Here is a 24831-nt window from a genome sequence, read left to right on the forward strand (position 1 = left end):
AATTCTCCTCGTGATTGGCATCGTTATATAGGTACTATAGCAGCCCCATAATGCATTTTTAAATGATTTTAGGGTGCTGGAACATGGGATTGGAGAAATTGCTAAGAGTAGACGCCATTTTTAATAAATATTTTAGGATTGTAGTCTTCGCGGATTCATCCATTCAAGGTGGGTGCCCTTTACTGGGACGCTATGGTTTAGTATTTAGGCGTAGAAATCAGAAGAGTTGTACTTTTGAATTTGGTTTGCTTGTCACTGCCACCAAAGTAGCATTCTAAGTCTTCGTTGAAGTCGTGATAGGCCAAGGTGCCAGTTAAACAAATACCAAATCACCACATAAGACCAAACTTTACATACAAAATCCATCTAAATATTTCGCAAAATTTCAATACGAAAAGCTCTAGCAGCACAAAATGATTGCCGGTAGATAATATTCCTTGAAATTATCCAAATAGGTTCACTGATCGGTGATTACTATGATCATGATTCCCAGGGCTCAAAGTACGCTTCTTTTAATAAATCAAGGAAAGAGTGTTTATTTATTGGGTAACTATCTGTGACCATGTAAAGTCATTTTATTGTATAGTGCACAAAGTAACCTGCAAAGTCAATGGTCTTGTCAGTCATGCCAACGGCCCTTGAGCCATGATCGGCAAATTCGCCACAGCCTGCTTGTTTTAGCTGATGCCCATTACTCCTGTGTTAACAAATAAAACAACGGCGACGTCTTTTACAGCTCCTCGCTAAAAATGCAATTAGTTTAATCAGAGAGTAAATTGTTAATTGTTGGTATAATCCTAAATTATTTCCACAAAAGTGAATTCAAGCTTCCCTTGATTGGCTGTGCATGTAACTGCATAAGGTAGCTCGAGGTCTTACGCACCAAGGTTTCCACCTCATTTCTTATAAATAGAAAATATGAGCTCAATTAATTAAAACAAACACGTTGTTGAATGGGAAATACCCAAGGGGATGGATGGCCGTGGATTGAAATATAACTTTTGCCCCTTCTAATACTGTCTCCTCTCCCTTCCTTAAATTAACGACTGCAAAATAGGGATATTTTAACGGAATTATTGTTATTCATTAAACCGAAGGCGATTTATGAACAGATAGAGAAGGATTATGGCCTGAAGCGTACGAGAGCACGTATTAATATACCTGACGGAAGGGTAATGCCAGCTTAGGAGTGATGCAGTTTTGCTTATTATTTTTATTTTCTTCTCAATTTTATCAAGGAATTCCCCTTGAATTTTCTGCCTTGAAAGTGATTGCAACAAATTTGCCATGTCCACTTTTCTGTATACTCTTCGTGGCAGACTTCAGGTCAAGTCATCAGATTTGGACACTTTTTATGGTCTAATGACTTCATTATAAATTGCCTATTTCCTTATGAGAATCCAACTGTTATATTTGAAAGGAAAGTATGGATAGCCCATTTTGCAAAATTTGAATCCTGCCTGCTTCTTATCAGCCCACCCCATATAGTTGGTTCCAAACAAACTCAATCTTTCCCGCTTATGAATTTATGGTTGAATGCTTCGTTTTTTACTTACTACCAGGGGTAGGACACACGATTTTGATGATGTGCCACCCGTTTTTACATTTGTTGTGGTACTTACTTGCAAAGGCTTAAGGAGCGAGAAAATTCTATATCATGCGTAGGCTTTTTAAGCGACCGGTGTGCTTCAGATTGATTTATTCACACACAATCATAGCTTTCAAACGTGGGGAACATTGCGTGTGTCCTAGCGTAGTGTCTCTCACTTCATAAGTACAAATTTCTCCACTAAACTGCAGCAGTCTTTCAAGAGAGATGGTTTCCTGCTACTTGGACTTGCTTGCTTTAAAAACACTGTTTCATCCAGTCCAACCTGGTCCACTTTCCCACTGGATATCTGAACATCCATAATAAATGTGCAAACAACTGTTCTCCTATGCAGACAGGCAATTATGCCCAACTTTAGTCTTGCTTCCCTGGTAAAACGGTGCTGGGAAATTTTCACACTTTAAAACAAAATAGCTTTAAAAATCTTTTGCTTTTGGTGCGAGAAAACTCCTCCACCTAATACATATTTCCACTATGCGGACTAGTTTGACACTTGAACACATCTTGACGGATTGATATGTATGACGCGTGGGTGCTGCCGAGGTCAAGTGCACGTTTTCTGTCCAGATTGCATCATGCTCTTGGCCAACACAAAATTTATTAAACGCGTAGCCTCCTATTCTACCTCCACAATGGAGGATTCGATAAACCGTGAACAGTGAAACATCGAGTGAAATTACATTGAATTGTTAGGACAAAGCAGAAGCATTTTAATTGAGGGATCAGTTTCTTGGTGTTTGTGGAACTGTTTCAAAGTGCACACATCTCTAAGCCCCTTCGTTACAACAATAAAGAGGCACAAAAGATAAATATAGTCGGGTGAAGCCAATGTGGAGGTCGTAAAGCGACGGAGTGATTATCCGCCTATTCTAATGTAAATGTAACCCCTTTATGAGAATAGTGTATCTCCATCTCCTTCAAAATGTCTATTTTAGCTATTTTAGAGACTGCTCAACTGCATTGGCCATTCCAACGACAGTCGAGGCAAGAGTGGCGGGGGAGATGTTTCTGATCTCAATGATAGTGCTGTGTCTGATAGAGTGTGGTGAGGTGTCTTGGATTATTTCCTACTTTAGGCGATCACGACTGAAGGTAAACTTGAAGGAATAGATGAATTTAGAGTCAAATTCCACAGCCGGTAGCATTGTAACCTTTGACTCTGTTGTGTTCATGTGGTGGTGCATTTGATACCTTTGAATGGTTTACATAAGTCCTTTATTCAATGCAAACATTATTAGACCTGTCTTAAGCGCTAATTGTCTTGAAGCTGCAAACCGCTTTGAGGTTTGGTTTGCAATTTTTGCAATTTATATAATTTATTAGACGGATACTACTTATTCCTATTCGGGACTGCCTTTTTCTAAAACCCCTTTATACCTTCATTAGGGGGACTAAAGTACAGCGTATAGGTTGGCCCTTTGGTCGGGTTAACATCATGCCATATGGAGCTTGGGAAAAGCCTGTGGTGGCAGTTGCCTAACGTGGGGCAGGTCAGAAAAGTAAAGGAAACGCTTCTACCAAAAGGCTTTCAATTTTGTGACAACTCGTCAAATTTGAGAGCGAGCTGTTGCCTCCTTAACGCAAGTGGAAGAATCATAGAACATCTAAAAATTGAATATTATAATAGGTGTTTTGCAAGGAAGCATTAAATTCTCAAATAATTGGCATTTTGTGTAACAAATGCCTGAATAAAGTGCAAGTAAACTATAAAACAATGCTTCCGTCAGTCAGTCCACGTCTGCGTACTACTAGTGTCATGTCTGTTTATCATCGCTTGGATTCGTCGGAAATGCCCAGACATGGGCGTGTCGTCCTCCTTACGCAGACAACTGCCATTAAAGACGGTTAAGAGCCAGTTAGTCGCACATGCTTTTCCCTTGAGTCCGCCTCACGGTGACGAAAAGCACATTGAACATACTCCCATCCTGTTTACACTGCAAAGTAAATTAGAGAGTAGGAAATATTCCACCCAGATGGTGAATGACACTAGTTAATTGGTTGTTACATATACACATTTCGGTCAGTTCATCTATCAGGCGGACTAGACGCGCAGTCACTTATTTTACCTAGCTTTTTTAACGATGGCGAATGGAGTGAATATTTGCCATCAATGCAGCGCTTCCTCATCACTGAAAGTCAGCGTTTTTATGTAAAAAGTACGGCCATCAACGAATTTTACAAAAAACTGTAAAGTAACAGCGGGGACAATGTAAACCGATTCCATTTGCGCATGAACGTGCTAATTTAGTCGACTTGCCATGTTGGAGTTACGCAGTGGATGATGGATTTGCGTCATCATTCCGTTTAGTGTTTTATCACTCAGCGCTGCGCAAGGGAGTATTAAAGAGGCAGTTGTGGCCACTGGTAACTTTTGATTGCTATAACTATTCCTTGTTATGCTTTACTGCGGAAGAAGGCCACCGTTTTAAAGTAATTTTGGGATTTTTGAATTATTTTATCCTAAGGCAGCATATCGCCTGCAGCAGTTTTACTTACTAACGGGAATAAATGTGTTTTCTTTTCAAATGCCGTACCTTTGGTTACAATAACGATTCCTCCACGTGGAATGGGTCTGTATATGAAGGAGATGAAATTGTATCACCTCAGACAAAAAATGCGAACAAGAAATTCCTCTCAAATATAGAAAACACTTACACAAATGGATCCTTTTTCACACAAAATGCGGATTGGTAGTTTTTAATTGTTTATTTAACTCTCGGTTTTGGTAAAGGGTCAATTGGGGAGTCTGTCATTGTGGCTCCATAGGGCAATCTGGCCTCCTAGTCATGCTAGTAGCCCCAAGTCCTACTGTACAGTGACAGTGTATATTCTACCCTAGTGCTATGTCTATTCGTCTTCAGGGAAATATCCGTTCTTAAGGGACAATTTTCCTGATTTTTACTACCGGATGCATATTATGTGAAAGGTAATATCTGTAACGACTCCTAACAGAAGGGTTGAAAACGACACAACTACCTCAGTCCTGCGGTCTGGGGGAAATCTGCTGACAATTTAAGCATCAACAGCCGTGTACCATATGAAAAGGTTTGCTTGGCAGCTCTTTATGGTATCCATATGAAGATGTGAAATACGTAAACAGGCGATACCCTCCTCCACTTCTCTACTAGCTGGAAGGAACCCAGACGGATATGGCTGGGCAGCACTGAAGTGAGAACCAAGTGGCAAGGAGGAAAAGAGTAAATATGTAGAACTCCGGCTTTGTTATATGACCCTATTTTTAGGCCAGTGTTCCTGCGACTGGCGATGGGCATACATGATGGCCAGCACACTTTCCTGTCCTCCTGTACAATTCCCAAACAGGACGAAATCCCAAATCCGGTGGAACTGCCAAGCGGGATCAGTGACGCTACGGTCAAATATCGTTTAAATTGCGTGGAAGTTAGATGATTGGTGCTGTCGGTTTGTGGATATTTTCCTTACAGCACCGGCTACATTGCGATGAGCGACGTGGCAGGTTGACAAGAGGGAGTGCGTAGGACGACATTTAAAGGGAGAGGGGCTATACAATAGGTAAACCCTTTGTTTAACTCTCCGTTCTAGTAACAGACCACCTAAAGGCTCCGCCATAATATCTTTCATGCACGGCCTGACCTTCAGGTCATTCCAGTGGGTCCGAAGTTTCATCATAACACAGGCGCAATTCAATCTGCGGTACTTTTTGTTTTGAGCCATCTAGTGATTTCCTGAAGTTCCTAGTTAAGAAGCAAGTAGTTACGTGAACCTAATTTTGTTCCTTAAATAATAGGGTTGACATTTAACAAATAAAGAAATCCCATTTCTATAAAATTGAACTTAACAAGTGATTTGGACGCATTTTGCCTTATTCATCTAAGCATTATTAAAATGGTTAATGAATTTGTCGTCTTCAGCACAGGCACTAGTACTTACTGCTTCTTGCTAAGATATGTACATAGCTTTTGTGATGGTACACTGTCAGTTGCTCAGGTTTCCTTTGCAAACCACCAGATTATTATTTACCCTTCCTCAATTTTGGAAAATGGCTTTTTCGCACCCCAAATAGAGTATCCTCCTATTCACCCCTCATTACATGGATGAGTTAGCTCTCCCTGATTATCCACTCCCAATTTTATATTCCGATGCTATTATTAGCATCTTGCGTGAAAAATTTCCTCCCACACAGGCTTCAAATTTAGTTGAGAGTGATTCTTTTGATATCGACATAAAAGCTACTGCCTCGTAATACCTTTTGTCACTGCCTCTTTGAACATGAGTTGTAGTAATAATACCCGACAGCAAGTTATGTAGCATGTGTAAAGTTTCTCACTCCGTCTTAAAATAAGCAAGAGGCAGACACTTTGTTCCGTCGAAACTTGGCTAAAGAGAATTTAATTTCTTATTTCTTTTAAATTTAGGAATAATCGGGCATTTCACTCACTTGCTAAAACCTCCACAAAAGTTATTCCTGTCATCGGTTTGCTTTCCCCCCGCCCAATCCCTCGGTAACGGAGGAATGAACAGTTTCCTATCCACTTTATTGTTGGTCTTAAGCAGACCTTGAATTTTCTATTATTGCCCTGTCTAGTAAAACCTCAAACAATTTCAAACACGAATGATGAGGTTCTAAAGCAATGGAGGGGTGCTTACTTCAAAGGAAACTCACCGGTCTTACATAAATTGCAGATCATTATACTCTAGGTGACTGTGTCACCATCAGCGTTTTATGATGACCACTGAAATGATCATAAATTACTATCCCCAGGGAGAATTTTAGTGTCCTGCGGTATCCCCAAGATGCATCATAACTATGTACATACGCATCATCCAAACACGCCACCGATCACAACGTAAACTATTTGCTCACTTAATGAGGGTAAAGAAGTATATGACATACCTGTGAATTGTTTCTCGCTTATAAACTTTTGCCATTTTTAACATATAAAAACGTGACAAAGACCCCTCTCTACTAGTAATGCAGCAGTGGAGTTTAGAAAATTAAAGCAACACAAAATATTGGGTTGAATTTTGTGTAGTCTTTTAGAAAACACGTAATTAGGCCACCCTATCCCTTATTCACCTTAATAGTATAGAAGTAAGACCAAAAGGCTACCCACATAGGCGTTCATCCAAGATCATTATTAAAAAATCGCGTCCATTATGCCCCATGTCGTAGAACTACGGCCCAGCTCCCGTCACTTCAATTATCCTGACTGCATTAAAATCCAATCTGACAGTATCTATACGTGATTCTTTGATAGTTTGTTAAAACCTTCGTTTTGGCCTAGCGGTAACTTAAGGCTCCGCCCTTGTACTTCCGTTGGGTGGCAAGGCCTCCGCAGGTCATCAATTCATTTGCGTCCTAGTATTACTACCACTTTCATCTTAAGGAAATATTGGGGGAGCTACACATGCGCCCATGTATGCAAGCAAACAATATAACTATATGCTTATCATAAATAAACCAACTTGCCAATAAGCAGTAATGCATACAAGTTCGATAAGAACCTCCTACGCTACTGTCCAATCCCGAATATCTCTGCGTGGGTTCGAGAAGTTTCCATGGAATTTCATGACGGATGATTGGAAATTTAATGAAGTTGTAATACAGGCATGCTTTTCCCTTCACTCCTTATTATAAAGGCAACTTCCCCCTCAATGCATGTTCTTTTCGAATTAGCTGAATTGTTTCTTATTCAATCCGCTTCTTCCATATCTCATGCAAGGTATTTTTTCGGCAATTGTCTGAGAAGAGTTCATGCGACCCTTCTTAAAAATGCCTGTTGCAGAGGCTAGAACTTTCCAGCTGTAAGTGTAAATGAGAGTAACCCCTTGACCGCACGCGTCATGGCCACTGCCAACTTCAAAAAGCCCGAGTAGATGGAAAAATTTTAGCAGATTGTAAACTCATTAAGGTGTATGACCGTGATTCAAAGGCTTTAAAGTGTGTATATTCCTGAAATACTGAAACAGTCGGTAAAGCGAATCAATTACAGGGTTATTGTCCAACCGAAAAACTACATTTGATTTGAATATGAACTAGCGAGTCTTTGCCACGTTTATTTATTCTTGTGTGTTTAATTTTTATACCTGACCACGGCAATAGTAATTCACAAATTGTGGAAGCCATGGGTTCGTACTTTGTAAATGAATAATCCATTTCGGTTTCAAACGTCTTCAACTCCTATAAAAAAATCCGACCAATGGATGAAGAATGATAATTGAGAAGACCCATTTGTGGGGAGAATCGCAACCCTCGGATCTTCCAAAAGTTACTTAAAAAAATTCGTTCTGTCTACCCAAGATAAAATATAGCTTAAAGAGCATGTAAAATGCCGAGAGGTGTAAAACTAACTGAATGTGATGTAACAACCCCTAGTTGATAGCTTGTGATTATCAAGCCGTCCACCAAAACTTTTCCCACATCACGTCTGGGTCTGAACGTGATGTTCGCTACTGCAACCAAAGTGGCAGTAAAATAGGAGACTGACATAAAAAGGGCCATAAATCAGACTACCTTTTTGTTAAAGAGGAAAGATCTAAATCCACGCAGGCATGTAGAGTGTTTCCAGACGTACAAAAATCACGTGATAATTACAATAATAACTCCGAGATTTCAAAATAGTAATGCAATTAATAGAGGAATCATTGCTTAAAATTTTGAGTTATACAGCCAAGGTGGAAGGTGTTTATTCCCACTGCTGTATTAAAAGAGACGTGTATGTCAATTTCGCCGAGGCCGTGGTTTGATTTATGGAGATCTGTTAATTTCTAGTTGACCTAATTGCTCCCAAGAGAGTAAAATCTCCCCTGTTTAATGGAAAAAGAAAATCCTTTCTGTGAGTAAAACCCAATTAGTAAATTTAATTCAAAATTGTGGGATTTCGGTGTGATTTCTTTTTTGACTTACCTGTGGAAAGTGCCCCTCACCAATATGTCACATCCATTGTCAGCTGAATACACTTTGAGTAGGATGAAAGTCCAAGCAGAAGCGCTAGACATTATTCAAATTTCAAACTTTCTGAAAAAAAGTGCTAACAGATATGTATGCATCAAACTGTAAGCAGGAACAAGGGAGGTTTGCTAGCAACGTTTACTTGTAAAGTACTTAAGAGACACCTGTCATTTTCCACAAGGCTTGACATCGTAACAAGATTTTCTCAGATTAACTAGCTACCCACCACCTTTAAAGAATTAAACTTTAATTGCAAGGATACATATCAATGTTTTTCCAAACCAACGACTACCTTAATGTACAACCATTCGCGATAGAAATAATTGCCCACTTAGAAGTGGGGGCCCATTTCAAAACAAGTCACATTTAACATAAATTACTTCTTTAGCTGTTCAAAACCGTTGAAATTTAATGGAGGAGGCTATAGAAACTGACAACCTATCTGCGTGACAAATAGTCTTTACTTATTTGAGGTTTTTGCGTTCTCCGGAGTCAACTTGACTTCGCGTGATAGCAGCTGCTTCAATAATGCAGGAAAACAATTTTTTGGGAAGGAGTAAAAAGAAGAGGTCTTAAATCCTGAGACTGGTTTGCACAAAACCAAGTTAGTTAGCTTGTGAGAAGAAGCCAAATTTTAACATCTGATTTCACCTTTACGTTTGCGGACCGCTTTTGGACACATTTGCGTGGAGGAGTGTTGTGGAAATGTCACTACAGCTGTGTACATTGTCGACGACCTTGTTTTCACTTGCGAGTAAAGTTTGGCCGTGAGATTGTTGCCTCAGTGTTCCAGGTTAGATTTATTTTTATTGTCGTAATTTAATTTAGGAGTGAATAAGATACGTAAGCTTGGCTACAGATGAGGTTGTAAAAAATGAGGAAAATAGGTCTCATGACAAATGCCAAAGAGGTACTAAGCATACACGCATATGTGATAGGGATTTGGGCATGTTACATTAGTAAACGTGTCATGATAGTTCTTATTAATCACGCTTGAGAGCTTTTTTAAATTTTAGACCTGTTAGACTGTGTTTTGTAACAAAAAACTCTTTGGTTTGTAAAAGAGCCAAGCTCTCATATCAACTAATAAGGGGGTTTTAATTGACCGACCTTTTGATAAAACCAATGTTGTGACTTATGCCTAAAATAGGGCTTTTAGCAAACGACTCTAATTTTTAAGAACTTGTTTGACCTGAAAAAATGTAAGAACTTAACAAAAACCACTTTCCTCAGCAATTATCTGGGGAAAATACAAGAAGAATTAAAAAATGGAGTTTGCTCTACTTGTTTCCCGTCCATTAAATTGTGGTGAAAAGATTTTATTTAATGTTTTGGTTATGATAAACGTCCAAAAGAAGGGTAACCTGCCAGGCCATAGATTGATAGACTTGGCATGTGCGTCGGGCAACTGTTGGGATACTGACCTACCACTGGACAAGAACAAAGTGAAGTAGGAAAATTCAGTTGCATGTGTTCACATTAGGAACAAGGACTTAAGGGGCTTTAGGCCGGTATGTATTAAAACCGGGATCAGGATGTTGGTCAGACTGCACCAGAGGTGGAGCATACTTGATGACACACACTTGGCTGCTGAGTCATCGGAACTTTATTTAAACGAAGGGTCAAAGTTGTGGTTGAGTGTTGCACAGTTAGAATTTAACCACTTGTGTATGTGATTTATAAGAGACAGCGGATTCTTTGTGGTCTTGCCAGTTTATCTATCTCTCCATCCATCTGCTTATGATGAATTGTACATCATCGTAGTAATACTAAAATTCATGTGATTTCGTAAATTCATTCACACGAATGACAATTTAATCAACATGCCTGAGTGTTCTATGAAATAATTTATGTTGGAAATAAATCATTTACACAGATTACAGTTTAGAAGCCTTTGTACTACCCAAATATATGAGAGGAACCCATATCTTGGGGACCGAGTTGATTAAGGTTGAAGTTTTGATGAAAAATAAAGTGGTTTAAAAACAAGGAAACTTAAAAACGACGTACGTGGTACTCATTTTCCCCCGAACAAGCCTCTCTTAAGAGAATCATAGCAAATTACCTCTCATACAACAGCCTGCTCAAGGAACAGTCGCGGGGAGTGATAAACAAAATGGACAAAAAACAACAAATTCGTGTGCATCAAGGCGATACATCAGAAACATCTAGTCTCCTAAATAAATAAAAAAAAGTGGAAGAGCTATCTAAATGATAGCATTGACCTTAATTGCCTCAGCCATTCCTGGCTGGGCAAAAGTCTAATATTACGATTGAACATTTGGGGGGAATTTGCCCTCTTTCCCTCCACATTAATCATGCCCTCAAAGTCTGCGGCTGAAATTGAAAAAATTCCTCCCAAAATGGGCAAACCATTAACCGGCCGTTTAAAATGCATCAAACTGTTTTTATGACAAAGTGGAGGAAAGCTATGTGTAGCGTTGAACTTGAACGCTTTGCGAAGCGAAGGGTATTTAGCAAGTTAGATAAAATAAAATATAGTTCTATTATATTTCCATTTTCTTCACTTAGTTTTTCAATAAACCATTTGCAATTCACTCGAGATGAAAAGGGTCTACGATATTGAGGTAAAAGCAGTGGGGGGGGGGGGGGGGAAACGGTTTGAACCAAATTTATCCATAAGATAAATTCTTACTGCTTGGTAGTGATTAGGGGAGAGTGCGAAATAAATTTAGTTATGTACTCGCCGTTTTGAACTGCTATGGCTATGCATCTCTGCTGAAATATACAAGACTTTATTCTCGACATGGCGCGCAGTTACGTGCCTGCTGGTCGGAGTGCCGGCCAGGTGGTCACCACTCTTTCGAATTTGTGCTGTGTAGAATGGCTTTGATCTGCCGTATAATATATAATGGCCTAGCGAAGTGTTGGTCAATAGGAACAGCTCCATTAGAGGGTAAATCAAAAAATGTTATAGAACATCGAAGTGGGGATGTTCTTCTGGGGTTTTAGACGCCCCCCTCACCATCCAACTCACTGTCCATCAAAGTGATGGCTGACTTTACCACTCTACCATATTTTGTACAACATTTATCAAAGCTACATAAAAAAATGCGTTTTTTAAAAAAAATATTTATAATTTAGAAATATCCTTGCATATGATGCTCATGTTTTGTAATTACAAGCTATTTAAGAGTATTTTAAACGGATAGACCAAATTGCGTCATTTTGAATAGACTTACAGACACGTTTCTGGAGTACATTTCCATTTTACTTAATAAAATACCCTTGCCAAGCTCTGAGGTTTTGCATCGCTTTTACATTTCTGTTATACGCATTTCCCAAATTATTTTGCACTAGCCAAAAGAAACTATTGCAACTCCAGTTTTGCATAAAGGCATTACAGGACTTGAGACATACACGCGCTCTGGCAAAATTTGATCAGAAGATTTCGTTCTGAACTAGCATTTTGGCAAATGCAATCATGTTAACATTTAAGACTGTCTCCGTAATACCACACTATGAAGGTCCTAACTCTGTGGCCACTGTGTTTCTTATAGCATTGTAGCAAGAGATAGCACTGCAGAATGTCGGGGATCTAAAAATGGGCTTTAAGCCTAAAAGCATTGTTTTGTTTGCGTTTGTAAGGTTTTATAGTATAACACGAAGGTCACCCGAGGCCCTGAGGGAAATAGACCATTGCAGCTCAGATGCGTTGTGTCCCTGGTGCTCAAAGTTAGCGTTCTGTAAACGTCCTCGGAATACGAATGTTTATAATCTATTCCTGCGTGTAAAGCAAAATCTGTCTGTCTGTCTCTTGGTACTAATAGTTCTGAAGGCCAGTGCAATAAGGCCTTTTATTTGAAATGTGGCACCATCTTAAAAACTTTTGAATAAAGCAGACTCGCGTACACTTAACCTTTGCAGCCTTTAGTGACCTGGAGCTGCTTTTCATTCGAATTGGCTGTGATTCGAGCTTGTTCACTTTACGAAATAAAACCCGGTTCGTGTAAATTTCTCTCAGTAGTTGAGAAAGTTGCAACAGCGGAAAGCACCACCCTGAAATGGTTTGGAAATATGAATCACCAGATACTGGCACAGCACTTTTGGTAATAACACTCGATTCCTTATGACGTGTTTTTTTTGAAATTGATGTGGCAAGATCAACTTTGCTGTTTTAGGTAGGGTAAGTAATGAAGCAGTTTCTTCACATTTACGTCAATTTGGTGAAAGCTACTGAGCGAATGGGCCCCACCCACAAGGCATGCATTAACGGACGGCAATAAACGTCAGACTATAAATTTGCTCTTTGCTTCCTTCCAATTATAAAAAGCCTAATTTTTAGAAATGGTTAAATGAACTGGCATATTGCTGTATATTTCAAACTATCCGTCTTCCACCTAACGCATTCACTTTGAAGGCACCACTCCAATCCCAGAAGACTACGCTTTGTGTGTGTAATGGGATGCAAGGAACTCCACATTCTGGGCACAACTTGTACAGAAAGCCAGAATTATTTATTCATTTAAAAAGAAATTCTATTCTTAAAAGAAGATGCAAGACCTCATACCTCTAGACTTACTCTTGAGAAGATTTGTCTCATCTTGTCCTCCTTATTTTTGTAATGAAATTTCTGCAAGTGATACTTATCATTCTCTTTGTGGTGGCATAATGGAAATGGAATAGACAGTTGCAAAATAACAGTTAGATGCGAATGGAAATTACAGAGGCTTAATTTTATGCTTCTGGAAACAAAACGTTTTACAAATGTTGAATTTACGGTAAGTTGATACCTTGTTAAGGAAATATTACTGAATTTAACATTAAGTGCCTAACCAAACGACGTAATTGGAGAGGCTTCTGTAGTAATTTAATTTGTCTTCCAAAAAACTCTAGCAATTATTTAGTTATCTTTAGCTAATCATTCCGGTGCAGTAGCCGCGATTCACGCTGGAAGCATGTTTCATGCTATGGTATTCCCCCTTCCATGGAGGCACTGGATTTAAACACGACGAGTGAAAATGCAGACATTGTTTGTGCACCGCATCCAGAAAGGCGGCCTTTGAATTTAGTATCACCTTCAAAGTGTCAGCCAAATTAACTGGAATTTGCTGCAAACCTGTTCATTCTACCGGAACTCTTCAGCATTCTTTCACCTTCCTCCTAATCACCTTTCTCCAAATGCAGATCGTAACAACCTGCATACAAAATGTTTCTCACTTGGTAAATTCTGCCGAAACGCAGATTCATTTCAATTGCATCGGAGGGTATAGTATGTGTTATAAAGCAATGATTTACGCGGTTGACCGGTGTTAGGACTTCATTACGTACCATTTATTACTTGCTTTGTAGATTATTTAAAGATGCACACATTTTAATTAGTTTACAAGATGTGTAGGTAAACTGAATGAAAGGCTTTTAAAAGCTAAGTCCTCGGTAAGGATACTAAAATATTTTGCACGAAGCTATCCCTATTGAATCTGTTGGAGGAAAATTTCATTTAAGCTACACAATTGAAAAGCACTACCGTTTTAATAGTTTGTTTTGATCCCAGTTTTGATAAAGGACTACTGAGGGGTGCGTAATCTCACCTTTGCCGTGCTGCTTGGCTTTTTGTACCATGTCAGTAGGCTCCAAACCCTTCCGTAATTCGACAGTACATATTCTGCTCAAGTATTGTGTCTTCTTTCATCTTCATGGAAATCTTGGGACGTTATAACACTTCATCCCAAATTTGCCTTTGAGCAAAGTTATCTCATTGGCAATGGCAAAAGTAGATACTTTTTAGGATGAAGGTAGGGAGGTGAATCGTGCTACTCAATTCAAGGTAAGCGGCAAAATGAAAAAGTACAGCTCTCTTTGAAGCAAAAAATACTGTCTGATTGCAGCGTAATGGATTTTCCTTAGAAGTAAAACTAAAATCTTGGGAAACTCAACTGGGAACATCCTTCAGGTTGAATGCAATAGATAGGCGGCTTAACACTGCTCTTTTTCTAATTTCTAAGAGTGCTCATTTAAAGAAATCCACATTTATTTTGGAGGCAAAAGTATTCACTTCCATAATTTTTCAAAAATTTTAATGAATGGATTTTTGCATAAAATTAAGTTGAACCTGAAAATATGAGTGGGTAGCCTTCCTCAAAACCCCAAGAACTGGTACAATCAAATTTGAATGAACACAGTGGTGTTGCTACTTGAGGCAACAAGGGACAATACTGGTACATCAGACTGGCATAGTGTGGGTCACAAATCCTTTATTTTACTTCCTTTCACCTTCCCTTCCAGATCAAATTTGAAATATCAGTAAAATCCAAATCATCCTTTTAGCCCAAACTAAGGATTTTACAACGGAATGAAGTTAGCATGAAGCGTACTCGTTGACTGCCATCTGAATGGTGATAAAATATTAACCACCATAACAAAACACCCAAAGGAAATGTGCTTGCGTTCTTGAACAAGACACTTTCTTTTGTCAGGTGGAATGACAGCGCTTTTGGTGAGAAACACAAGAACAAAGACTTATTTGATGGTATTTTCTCCTGGCTGCATAACTACTCGCACTTAGGAGAGAGTATAGACAAAATAGCATACTCTATAATCTGATCAAAAGTAATAAATAATTTTCTCCTAACACTGTTTTCTCCTGTTTCCCTAGCTGTCTCTTACCTAGATGAATTGATAAAGAACTGCAAATTGTTTGTCACTATCTTACTTAAATCGCATCTGCCATTAGCAACAGATTAAGAGTTCAGTGGTAAAATCGAGAAATGTACGTCAATATTAAGCGATGGCATTTGTAACGGACTAGAAGGAGCCACAGATTTAAAATATTCATTATCTTTATCGGGAATGTTACAAACTTCAAGGCCAAACTGTTTTCGCGATCTTTGACGATTCATTAGATCGACATCTTGGCACTTAAAAATTAAGTGAGTGATCCTTGACAGAATCGCGTCACACTTAATACAAAAGAAAATGGAACTGCGAGTGGATGTCGTTTCTTTTATAACTTCTTAATTGAGGTCACAACTATGAAAATAATACACCTGACACAAATTTGACATTTCCCAAATCAAATTAGCCGCAAGTCAAATCAAACTTTAAGTAGATACCACTTCATCGTATTTGACTCAGTGGTTAGAGTTGATATCCAGAAATAGGCAAGGGTGTGTGCAAATTTAAATCTTCAAATTCACCCTGACGTGTAAGAATTTCTAAGACTTTGTGGACGATAAGTATTGGTCAGACAATGTTATAGTTTAAGATGCAAGAAACAATCCCTTAAACTCATTAAAAATCCCACAAAAGTTGCAGTTTTTTAGTTTATTTTATGCCTCTTTTCTTCGGATTAGAACAACGACAATTTGGCCGCCTTGTAACTCCTCAAATTGGTGCGCTTTTAACTGCAGCTGGTAGTGAGACTAAGTAGGAAGTTATTAAACGATAATTAAAGGGTAATGGCTTTGATGAACTGGATTTCTACAATTTCGGTGACCTGATGGTTTTGGATATCCAAAAACTCTCGCTATCTGCTGTGTGGAGGACCGCTTTTCCGCTTGCATCAAAAGAAACCCTCACCCTAAAGGTGCTTTGCGAGCACCAAATAGCAAGACATTAGTAAGAAACCTCAATTAAATGAAGATTGAGCATAATTCATTTATATCAATTGATACTATGAAGTTAATTAGTTTTGTCTGGGAGTAAAATCTTACACAAAATTTTCGAAAGAGGAGGAAGATAAAATGTGAGAGTCATATTTGCCCCCAAAGGCGATGCTATTGGCCTACCTAGGATAATTAATAGCTCAAATTTTTGAGGATTAAGAAACATCCTTTCAAAACAAAACCCGATTATCCAAAAGTGGCCTGGGGATTAAGAGTAAATCACTCTTTTTAGAAAATGAGACGTTTGGAGGCCTGTGCTCAATTGTCAGTGTAGAACTCACATGCTTTGGTACTGCGATACAACTCAAAGGACTTAAAGAGCAAGTAGCCTGGAAAAAAGCGCCCTCTAGTTAATGGCTATAATGGGCGTCAAAATTAAATGCTCATTTGATTTTTGAGCTTAAGGCGCAAGAAATAGGGACGGTGGAATAAATTTGACTACTAGCCTAACCTTACCTCTCCTGTCGGTTCGGACGTACAATTGTCACTACCTCCCTAAATTTTTTACTAAAAGTAAGTTGATTTCGAGTTGTTGCTCTCTCCGACACTGGTTAACACGGCGCAATTAAGTTTAACCCGATGAGTCCGTGTGGGAAAATTAGAAGGAGAAATTTTAGTTAATAAACAAAACTCGCAACTGTCTGCAGTTTAGATGACGCTGTCATGACTTAGTTTTTAAAACTAAAACCCAAAAAAAAACAAAAACCTTGGTTAAAGTATATCTGGAACGTATTTAGCCCATAAAATCGCAAGTGCAGAAAACTACGCATCAGCTCTTAAACTTGGGAAGAAGTTTTAGTTCATAAATAGATTTCCACTGAAAACAAATATTTTTGATTGTAAATGCAAACTTTGCTTGCTACCTAATTATTCAATCTTAAACATTTTATGCTAAACATGCTCTTGGGAGAGAAACAAAGGTGGGAAAGAAATGACCAACTCGGGTTTTGCCCTAAAACGCAGGTTAATAAATCTTAATAAAATTTGACATTTTCATTCAGCAAAATCCTACTTCTTGGCAGTAGTGTCTCAGAGCTGCTAATGACTAAATGCATTTCTATTTTGTCCTGTCATCAGTGGCAGTGGGAACTGTCGTCATTTTTGATACAATGCTAAGGGACTGCACATTTGTTTGTGAGGGGGCTAGTGATTCACCAGCATTCATGATTCAAAAATATTTCGTAGCAGAGAAACGAAAGGAGCAGAGTGACTTGCAGGCAGTGTTTTTTAATAAAATATATTCTGATTTCGTCGACATCATAGAGGAAAGTAGTTAAAATTCAGAGGAAGTATGTGTGGTTTCGGGCTAGGCCACACGTGATGCACGGGTATATTGTTCCACTGGTTTGTTCCTGCAGCAGGTTAGGAGAGTCTTTCGAAAGTACCTGTTAAGGCTGAGGTAAATAAAGAAGGAGAGAGAGTAGCTTATCTGACTGAGGATCATGCTGCACATGCGATAGTAGATTTTTAGTTTACAGCAGCGTCCACACCACGGTGGCATTATCGCATTGGAGATCTTCTCAAACGAGAAGGCCTGCGGAATTTGACCAATAAGGAAGAGAAAGATGACGCAAATCTGCATAATAGTCAGTTTTGTTTGAGCCCGCTGCCTCCGGTCCAGTTGAATTGGTTTTGTGCCTCGCTGATGCTTTAAACAGTTGCCAGTTTTCCGCGCACTGGTGATCTCCATCAGTTCCTGCGTTTTCTTGTGCCCCGTTACCGCGCCAGCCACCTCATTCCGACGCGGTTTGCGATAGCTCTCACTCACCACATTGATAAGAAGGGTACTGAATATACACAGTGCAATGAGGGGAATAATTTGGACTAGGACGAAACGGAACCACGTGTAGACATCGTAATCTGTTGATTCCCCAAAGGCTGTCAATTGGGAGCCAAGAACAGTTCGGGTCCCGCCTTTCTCCGAGGTTACATTTTTGGGTGAAATTCGAAGTATGAAAAAGAGTGGAAAATTGAAAGCCACGGCTATGAGAATAATAATAAAAACGTGCATTTTTCCTGAGCCCTGCCGACAATAGGTGAGCGCCAGCATTGGAAACTTCATTGCCATGTAGCGCTCCACTGAAATCAGCACCGTTAACCACGCGGAGGCTGCTTCAGCTGTGTTTGCCACGCCAAATCTTATGTAGGCTGTGAAGTATGATATGTGAAATCGAAATCGCTTAAATGTGGGATGGGTGCAGGACTCCAAGTGACCAGCGCATCTACAAAAATCGTACGTTTATTTCCAAGTTTGAGTAAAATCGGTTAAGCAAAATCCATTGCACAGGTCATTCGTTTTCCCACCACTCCCATAGTAGTCTAAACATTGACATCGCAGGACAAAAATCAGTCTGAATGAAGGTAAATATTTTAAAGAGAACTCTCCAGCCATGAGAAAACACTCTCATGCGACTTATGGAGCTCAAATATGAGCTAAGCTTCACTTTTATTTAGGCAGATATGCTAATTGTATGGGAGAATTTACACCTGCACACCACCATTCTATTGAACAAATATGTATTTTGAAGCAATCACAATTATTTAAGCACCAGTAATTCACGCATGCATGCATTCTGTCGATAAGAGAAAGTGTTTGCAAAAACAAGCGTATGGATACACGGTACACTTTGTTGCCATCAGTCACACAAGCACAACGTTTCAAGTCTTTTGGCGGTGATGCCGCAAGTCAGCGGGTCTTATTCACTCCCGCCGTTCCGAAACAGCCAGACATTTAGAGAGGATGGAGTTAACCGACCGCCTCTAGTGTTCAATTGCCTTAGGTGTATTCCAACCACCTCCTTGCTGCAGAACAATAACCAAAGCTGTTTATAACATGCAAAGCGGTTCGAATTTGTAAATTTGCCCAAAGTATGGAATAGGAATATTTATTTTATGTCGAATAAAAAATGAGAAGCTTAAGAAACTGTCCAGCACCTTAATGAAATCGGACATTGTGATTAATCTAGCATATTCACTGAGGTCCGAGTATTATGGGATGCAAAACTGTCTTTCGATAAAGTGGAAATGGAGCACAAAGAGCTCCGATATTTTGGTAAAAACTATCAAGTGAACAGTTTGTGAGGCTGAATTCGAAACCAATCCTAAAAAGCAAAATAGATATAGATCAGCCGGCTTTATTCAACTTTACCAATTCACGGTAACGTTTGGATGAACATGTGGCAATTTTCTCATACTTTTTAGTAGCAAAAGTTGAATAATGCGTGTTATGCAGAAGCCACACAAGCAATGTTGAAAGCAAGGCGTCAAACAAAATTGTAATTAGATGACGAGTTGTATGCTATGTTTTGTCATGCGGAAGTGATTTTTAACTAAAATAAACTTTTCAGTGAATAACTGAATGTAACATATTGTACCCAAGAATGGAAGTGCCGATCCTGTGAGAAAAATAGGAAGTCAGGCATGCCGCCGCAGTTTTTACCAATAATTAGGAAAAAAACCACACCGTAAAGTTTACTGCAAACATTAAACCCCTTTAATTGGCCTATTTTACATTGAAAAGTTCTGCATTACCAATTAATTAGTTAAGAAAATCCACCCAGAGTAATCGCGGCTACTAGAAATGATTAATCAAAATATTCACGAATTGGGATGTGAAATGACAGCTTATGAATTCTTAAATGATTCTTTCGAAATTCTTTTGTTCCGAGGTGCATACTGACGCAGTTTGATCCGGGGAAAGATATTCTGGCCTGATGGAGACTACTGAATAAAATGAGGTCATTTGAGGAGCCTTTTATTCGTCCCAAATACAGGAAGATAAAATTAAAATTGCACTTTGTAAAAGTCATTGTTATGTATTGAAAAGTGGCCGTGATTTGGTGAGAAGCAGGTACTGTTCGAATCTATTAATTTTTAGCGAGTGGCTCATGGAGAGAAGAAAGGTAAGTAAACGGGTGTATCCACAGATTTAGCCAGCCTCTGGTATCATCAACATGTCTTTTGACGAATAATTTTGATAGTGGAACGAAATATGATACCACCTTAGCATTGTGTGGACTACTTTACCACCCGGATGCAAAAATAGAGGTGATGTGACAATTTGGATTGCATAATAGGACGATTGCTTGCAAAAATGACTCACGTTTAAGTTTGCATTCTGGATGGTACCCTTTTCTTTGTTATCAAGGTCCTGTGCCACATTTTGACAAGCACACATAAAGTCACAAAGCTCTATTCCTTTTAAAGTAGGTGAAAGCATGAGCAGCATTGACCATAAAACGTAGCATTTGCAAATAAATCACTTCCTTCAAATAAGTGTCTATTAGGCAGGGACTCGTACATTTCGTGGCCTAGCAAACATGGAACATACTTCGCCTGAACCGGACATAAAGTTTAGGCGCATGGAAAATGCGTATTATATTCTAAAACTATGCTTAGTTTTCGGTGATTAGGTGATACATGTTTTCTTAAATAGGAACCTCGTAACGGTCCCTGAATACGCTTAAAGGGTGATACCTCCGTACCCCTTTAATTATCGAAATCCATTGCAGCATGTCCTCGTCCAATCCGCCTACTTGTTCCAAGGGCATGGAGACGGAGGTGGAAGAGCTAAACATCGAGCCTACTATGATTAATTTTTTAATTTAATGCATAAAATACGCATGTGCACATGCTTCACTAAGCACTTGTATCCGGCTGTTCACCATACAATGGATATATGTGGGATCAGCAGTTTTAATGGAGTATATTTATTGCAGAATATTAAAAACTTCAATATTTGCACATCCACTTCCCATATTCTTTGCACAAAAAAAGATTTCGGTCTTTTTTATTTTATTAAAAGATATCATTTCACTCTCCGTGCAGATGAAAGGCCAATGCTAGGGGCTGTGTCAGTAATCCAGCATTTGTCTTTCTCTTTCCTGACGTATCGAAGTTTTAAAAGGACATTTTCACTCCTATGGGTTCTGTCGTTGTCTGCTTTATTAATTGAGATTAATTATATGATTTATTTTAACATTTTGCTTAAAGAAAGTGAATAACTGAGTGGCATCCATGCAAGACTTATGTATAAAAGTAGTGTTTTTGGCAAATATTCGCTGCAATAAGGTTTAAAGTCACTAAGGTGATGTAAGAAGGCGCTAATGCAGAAGCGTGGTGAATAATGCAAGCAACAGTTCTTTATAAAGACGTTGCCTACCATTATCTATGCAAATAGAAAGCGACACAACAACCTTCGGGAATGCAATGTGACTAAGCTGGAGAGGGCAGTCAAAAGATGTGGACAAGTCTTTTCCCTTTGGTCGGAAATTGTCACATACAAACACAGAGACTGGCTAAGTGAACTCAGATGTGTTATGAATTAAGAATGAAGCATGCATACGCTTGTGGACATCGCTTGAGAATATTCTAGTCTTAGAAACACGCATCTGTCTGGAAATCACCGTAGTAAAACCCAGACGATTGTTCACACAACTAAAGGAGTCAAAATTTTGGCCTTAAATACAAATTGTGAGTTTTGCCTGGAGGTCACTTAAAGGGAGATTTTGCCCTGAAATTTTGACGCACCTCGGGTAAAGGGTAACTAAACAGGCAAAATTTTAAGCATTAATCTCAATTAAAAAAGATTAAGGCAAAGTGTAAGTCTTGCCACCGGTACTCTACCATGTGTGGCAGAGGAAAAAAATTAAAAAATGGCAAGGAGATTGAAATTTGATATGCTGCTGTTAGTTGGTGAGTAATGGTAGGTTATTGCATAGTTGAGGCATACATTACTTCAACCAAAAATTCTGTTACATCACAAATTTCCTCCTTGAGTCTTAAATAAGAATAATTAAAGACACGTATTGTTGGGTTTATTAACTATATAAAAGCCGAATAAAAGATAAAATCTGCAATAGGACCCAATGGCAATATACTTTTTCAGCTCTAAGAGAAACCGCGATTGTAGAAAGTGGTAGTTACTCATAATGACTTATGATTGTAAATTTAGAAGCACTGTTACATACATTTTTCTCTAAAATGCTCATCTGAATAAGTGTTTCCCTCAGACGCGATATTTTTGGAAAAAGTTGAAAAGGTAGGCAAAGGTTTGTCTGCTCAAAACCCAAAAAATATAGCCGTTAAAGCGATGCAGCTTTCATGTGGTTGCTCGCTCATACCTGAATAATTTCTGTGCATTTCTCAGAAAGCTGTAGTTACTTCGTCCATCCCCCTCTTCCTGGGTCAAAGGCGATGGTTTTATTATCTATATTTACAACAACTGTTGCCGCACAGTCGGCCACTATAACACCATTCGACATAATCATGAATTCTCTGCGTTTGTGAGGTACGTTTGTCGTAGCTCATTACTTCGCATCCTTTGAAAGCGCTCTGAGTCAGTACATAGGTGAAATATATGCGTTTACGTCGTCAAAAGAACCAAGAAATGTCGTGACTGCTTAAGGTATTAGACTTCAGGTAATAATAAAAAGAGGACCGGTCAGCGCTGCATTCACTCAACATTTCAAATGCCTTTCGTCATTGTACCGAACGAAGTTGGTATGATCATGGGATAGCCAGTAGCAGGTGCCTTTACATACTACTCAGACTTAGGTCAACTATCACTTGACATGTGGAGAAGGCAGAAAATACTACTCCGCACTCTTCATTCTAGCTTTACGCTCAACCGCTGAAAGTTGGAATCCTAAGGAATCCTAAGTGTAAGAAACTTATGCATCATTTTTTTGCTTAAAAACAGGGCTTTACTTTCCACATGACTTCTCGCATACTTGCATAATCCCTAGACGGTAGTTAGCAAAGTGGCCCATAAAAGAGTTAAAAGGTGATGCTTTAATCAATGGCAGTTGAAAGATTTGCATGTAAAAGTGGTTTATGATATTTTCCAGTCTATGGTAACAAAACTGTCTAATTGATGCTTCTTTTCTTGTAAAAGAGAAATACCACTTATTTGCGGCATGTTCTAAATTCGTTTAATGAATGGTCAAGGAGGAGACCGTGGTCACCTAGGTACAATTAGGGGGAGGGAGAGGGATAGAGCTGCAATGTTTAGTATCTGTGACCGTACTAGCTAGAAAACAGTCTTATTTTGAAAGAAGTTAACATTTAGAAGTATTTGGGGAAAGTACTCTGAAGCAGTTTGCTTTTTCATGAATTATTTTAGCTATTTCTTCCCTGGTTACGTACATCACGACAAAACGCCTTTTGAATTCTTAAAGTACACTGAAACTTCATTCGCAACTCCCGAATTTGTGCCGATTTTGTCAGCATGAGCAATTCTGATCCCTGTAGCCTCGGTGCTGTGATGTAGTTTCTCAACCTAATTAATGGAATGTCCGTTCTCCTCTTGGGGATGATTTATTGAAGCAATCAGGGAGGAAGGAAATGCCAAAAGTAAGCCCTCGTACCACGAAATCTACTTTCTTAGTTTAGACGCTACTTTCTTCAGTGGTCAATAAAAGATTTTTTAGGACTCTAAAAACTCTTTTAAATCATGACAAGGGAAAAAGGACAAAATACCTTTTTCACTTACAAATTAGATAAAAAAAGGATGAAGGAAGTAGTTCTTTTTTAAAATTTTATTGACATTTACCTATTGTCAGACATTTGTACTCTGAAACAAATATGTCAAGTGAAATCAAATTTAGGTGGACAGGAGTACTAAGGTTATGAGGACCACCCGAAACACTCCTTTATTACCCTTGGCCTATGTACTCCATAATCTCTCCAAGTATACAAATTTTCAATCATAGTTGAAAGTTTTGGTTTAATTTGGCAAAAAATGCCCTCTGCAACGCGGACCAAACCCTTAAGTTCACTGAAAGCATTGTAAGCTATTTAGGTGCACCATTCAACTGAGATTTTGGTGTTCTTAGGTAAATAGAAGCTAGATGAAAGAACAAGGAGGCGGCTCAACCTCTGCAATCGAACCTGATGTTTGTAGGGTTAAACCACACCAAAAAGAGTTGGGTATAAATACATAGATGAGGCGAAGCTTACCTTCCAAGACCTGTTGGCAGATTCACTAAGAGAGCGATCGCATCCGTTAGAGAGATGGCTAACATGTACGTATAAACCGTTGCACGGAAGCACTTCTGAGCAAAAACGATGATATTTATAAGGTTTAAAATGCATCCAATGAAGCAGACTATTGTGAGAATGTAGAAATAGCCTACAAATTCGAATGTTGTAAATTCGCACGCCGAGGAGGTGTGTACGGCCTGATGACTGCTATTGTAGGTGGTTAATGCAAAAGCTGTTGTGTTCATTATTACGAAAATCAGTTACTAATTCATAGTCAGGACGTGAATAAACGTTATTTCCGTGGAGGTTAAATTGATCACCCTCTTTATGTTAAATGCATTTTACGAGTAGGTTACACAACGACCGACCAATGCCCGTGTCGGCTCTCTCACAAGTTAGCCAATCAGTAACGTAGGAGAGATTCACTTATTTTCGAAGGCTTTCGCTGTGTTGCCCGTCAGCAGTCACTGAATATATATCACCTCTCAAGGCAGTATTTTTAATACTCTAATTCAGCTACTTCTCGAAATAATATTTGGTTCATTTATGGCGCAGTGGCTGCAATTTCCCCATGGTCGACGAATCTTTTTGAAGCCATTGGAAGGTGCTTCAAATGAATTAGTGCAATGTGCATATTTGTGAATGAATTAGATATTAACTCCTCTTTCAAGAAATCCATGATT

The 24831-nt window shown here is 38.9% G+C and overlaps 2 protein-coding genes across 2 annotated transcripts; both read right to left on the reverse strand. All coding sequences in view use genetic code 11, as the record gives it.

The window, feature by feature from the left end:
- Positions 1–4621: 4621 nt before the first annotated feature.
- On the reverse strand, positions 4622–8587 carry EGR_01745 (hypothetical protein; the record flags this gene model as incomplete). The annotated part of the gene is made up of 2 exons (XM_024490994.1): positions 4622–4772; positions 8496–8587. The coding sequence occupies 2 exons, from the start codon at positions 8585–8587 to the stop codon at positions 4622–4624; spliced, it is 243 nt and encodes an 80-aa protein (XP_024354450.1).
- An 8884-nt stretch (positions 8588–17471) lies between these two features.
- EGR_01746 (G-protein coupled receptor) lies at positions 17472–24393 on the reverse strand (the record flags this gene model as incomplete). The annotated part of the gene is made up of 3 exons (XM_024490995.1): positions 17472–18387; positions 24125–24219; positions 24301–24393. The coding sequence occupies 3 exons, from the start codon at positions 24391–24393 to the stop codon at positions 17472–17474; spliced, it is 1104 nt and encodes a 367-aa protein (XP_024354451.1).
- Between the last annotated feature and the right edge of the window lie 438 nt (positions 24394–24831).

This window comes from Echinococcus granulosus, assembly GCF_000524195.1.
Source record: "Echinococcus granulosus chromosome Unknown EG_S00007, whole genome shotgun sequence".
NCBI lineage: Eukaryota > Metazoa > Platyhelminthes > Cestoda > Cyclophyllidea > Taeniidae > Echinococcus > Echinococcus granulosus.